Here is a 3,205-nt window from a genome sequence, read left to right as displayed (position 1 = left end):
ATTGTTCCGGAACAATCTTCGGAGGGAGGGTTCAAATTGCCCTCAGCCCAACGCGTGTTAACGCACGTACAGTGTTTTTGTGCCGTTTTGGGGGCTTAGTAGTTTGTGGTGTATGACCTTCAGTCCAGCAGACCACAGAGTTGTCGGCGTGAAGATTGGCAACCGAGTTGCATTGCTGGATGTAGCGTAAAATGGCCTTCGAAAGCTTCTTCTCATCACAAAACATAAAGCTGAGCTTTATATTTCCAACGTCAACAGGAAAGGTGCCATAGATACAGGTTATATCAAACTGTCTGAACCCCAACAAGCTAGCGAAGCAAGCAAGCAAACCTATTTCAAGACAATTTGTGACATTAAATAAACTACAATAGTGAATCAATCCGCCAAATAAAAGTGTTCCATGTTACGGTGAAACGAAAGGCAGCTATAACCGAGACAGGACTCCATAACTATGGCCTACGTTCATTCTTGACGAAATGCACGTCAGGCAAGCGCAGTTGCAGAGACGCCCGCCAGCTCTGGCCGGCCGGCGGGCGGACCGCCGTACTCTAGCTGCAGTAGGTGGCGTCAGTCGTGCTGCTCTGGATCCAGGACAGCACCGCTGTCACCCTGGCGAAGACGTCGGGCGTGTTCGCCACGGCGCACGGCCGGCCGAACGAGACGACGCCGATCAGGGCGTACTTGTTGTTCTCCAGCGTGACGAGCGGACCGCCGCTGTCGCCCATGCAGACGGATTTGCCGCCAGCAGGCAGGCCGCCGGCGCAGATCATGGTGCCGGTGACGAAGCTCCACGAGGTCCTGCACTCAGCCTCAGAGCGGACTGGCAGCTCGACCTCCTGCAGCTCCGTAGCCTGCGGCTGCGAGGCACCGAGCCGGCCGAAGCCGGTGGCGATGGCTGTGGCGCCGGCGTACGTCTGGCCGGCGGTCGGCAGGCACACGGTCGCCCGCCGGCTGTTGAACGCCACCGGACTGGACAGCTTCAGAAGCGAGATGTCATAACCCTGGCTGTGCGTCACGTAGGACGGGTGATCGATGATCTGGCTGACAGTGTGACGCGACTCACCGTCGACGACGCTGATTCGATGGTCGCCCAGCAGCACCTGGATCTGCGACGCCGTGCTACCACTGGTGCAGTGGGCCGCCGTCACCACGTACCGGTCGTTAATGAGACTGCCGCCGCACCAGGTGCGGGTCCCGCCGGGGCTGACCAGGCCTGCCTGCCACGGGTACTCGTTGACCTCGGTCTCGACGCCGCCGACCACCCGGGAGGCGCGGTTGGCCACGCCGCAGCTGCAGCTGCCCGAGGGAGCCTGAGTCGTAGCCCCCGACCCGGACGCGGCCGTAATGGTGCAGGAGTATCCAGTCTTGACTACCGAATAGTCGGCATGGAAGTCAATGGCCAGTGATGCGCTGTTGGAGACAGAGGGGCCTTGGGTACCGCAAAACTTGTTTCCGTTCACCCGCAGCCAGTCCCACGCACAGGAGCTGTGAGACTCGATGTTGAACGCGGAACAAGTGATGGAAAGACTTGCAGCGCCCGACCCCGGCGTCAGGTTATAGGCGCAGTCGTAGTTGTTTCCGTAGTTGGAAGGATGGTTCGGTGATGTGATGGTGTACGTGCCCACCGCCAGCGCGTGGTCACCACAACTCAACGAGTCCGAGGGGGGCGCGGACGCGGCCGTAATGGTGCAGGAGTACCCAGTCTTGACTACCGAATAGTCGGCATGGAAGTCAATGGTCAGTGATGCGCTGTCGGAGACAGAGGGGCCTTGGGTACCACAAAACTTGTTTCCGTTCACCCGCAGCCAGTCCCACGCACAGGAGCTGTGAGACTCGATGTTGAACGCGGAACAAGTGATGGAAAGACTTCCAGCGCCCGACCCCGGCGTCAGGTTATAGGCGCAGTCGTAGTTGTTTCCGTAGTTGGAAGGATGGTTCGGTGATGTGATGGTGTACGTGCCCACCGCCAGCGCGTGGTCACCACAAGACAGAGAAGTGCGTGCAACTTCTAGCCCATGGTCAAAAGGCACGGGCTCCAGAGACTTGGCGTCGTGGACGGAGGGCGGTGGTCTTCGCAGCAGAGACGGCGGCGGCTTGGCCGCGGCCGCGCCCAGAAGAACGATCACCAAGAATGCTGCCATTGCGACCGCTGATACACTGAGAGCAGCTGGAGCCGCACGCGTATAAATACCGGACAGAAATCCGCTTGTCACTGTCAGCCATTGTTTTGCTGAGGTTGTCGTGTACTTTGGTTGTATGACAACAAAAGAAAGAAGCTACACAGCGGCACCACAGCCTTCCACGTAGCAGCTGTGCCGATGACGGTGGGGTTCTACGCGAGCGTTCCATTGTACAGACAGAAGGAGATCTGCGAGTCAGTAATGTCGCCGATGCACACGTGTACGGCATGTCGTGAACAGCATCACAGGGCGTTGGTACTGCATAGTCACACAGACTTGCACCGTCACATTTCTGTGGGGAGGGAGGCGTAGGCGAATCCTGCCACCAAATGACGTATCCTGGTTGCCCGCAAAGCGGTGCTGAGTTCGCCATCCAAAATAACTGCAAAGAAGTGACGGGCTGCTTCCGTGAGCTCACGAGAAAAATAAATGAGGTTTACTATGTTTACTATTATTGCCAGTGATCCAACCAATTAGCAGGTGGTGGGTCCAGAGGAGTCATCTGATATAATTGTAGGGCGTGTGAGCCCCCCCCCCCCCCCGCAGTGCTGGTTTGAGTCCCTCCAACGCTCCTCTGAGTCCCCCCAATGCATATGAGCAGAGGGAATGCCGAGCCAAATGAATGCAGAACAATTGTGTTGACATTGGTGTATTATGTAATGCTTACCTAACAGCATTAATAGTAGCATCATGGATATTTTGTGCTGAACAGCATCGTGTAGGTACCAAATGCTTTTAACCATGCTATCTACCTCATATGTTACACCAGTGTGCAGATGTTTGATAAGTTTTTCAAAAGACAGCGACTGGATTAGAATAAAGGACAATTAACTGCCATGAGTGGTAGCTTCTGAAAGTCAACAATGACCCTGATGAAAGTCAACACATGTTTTCACCCAACAGTGGCAAGTGCAAGTGTTGCTTGAAGTCGCATCAGTGGTCCCAGCCCTGTGGGCCGGGCCCACAAATGCTAGTCAGGGGGTCTTTTGCGCCCATTGGGCCCCATGAGGGGTCGATGCGGACTT

The 3,205-nt window shown here is 56.3% G+C and overlaps 1 protein-coding gene across 2 annotated transcripts; it reads right to left on the bottom strand.

Annotated features, from left to right (window-relative positions):
- Positions 1-225: 225 nt before the first annotated feature.
- On the bottom strand, positions 226-2,146 carry LOC119100914 (CUB and peptidase domain-containing protein 2-like). Of its 2 annotated transcripts, XM_037224115.1 has the most exons (2): positions 1,982-2,146; positions 226-1,642 (listed from the first exon to the last, which is right to left on the bottom strand). In XM_037224115.1, the coding sequence occupies exons 1-2, from the start codon at positions 2,139-2,141 to the stop codon at positions 549-551; spliced, it is 1,254 nt and encodes a 417-aa protein (XP_037080010.1). In that variant the 5' UTR covers positions 2,142-2,146; the 3' UTR covers positions 226-548. The 2 variants fall into 2 exon arrangements, with proteins under 2 accessions (XP_037080010.1, XP_037080009.1); XM_037224114.1 differs by having other exon boundaries at positions 226-2,146.
- Positions 2,147-3,205: the final 1,059 nt, after the last annotated feature.

Source organism: Pollicipes pollicipes, unplaced genomic scaffold, assembly GCF_011947565.3.
Source record: "Pollicipes pollicipes isolate AB1234 unplaced genomic scaffold, Ppol_2.1 Scaffold_4881;HRSCAF=5763_pilon_pilon_pilon, whole genome shotgun sequence".
NCBI lineage: Eukaryota > Metazoa > Arthropoda > Thecostraca > Pollicipedomorpha > Pollicipedidae > Pollicipes > Pollicipes pollicipes.
Note: the sequence above shows the minus strand (reverse complement) of the source record. Positions and strands in the feature narration are given on the sequence as shown.

What these genes read in the sequence shown, in the direction of transcription:
- LOC119100914 (XM_037224114.1), bottom strand. Translation starts at nt 2,141, where the DNA reads ATGGCAGCATTCTTGGTGATCGTTCTTCTGGGCGCGGCCGCGGCCAAG.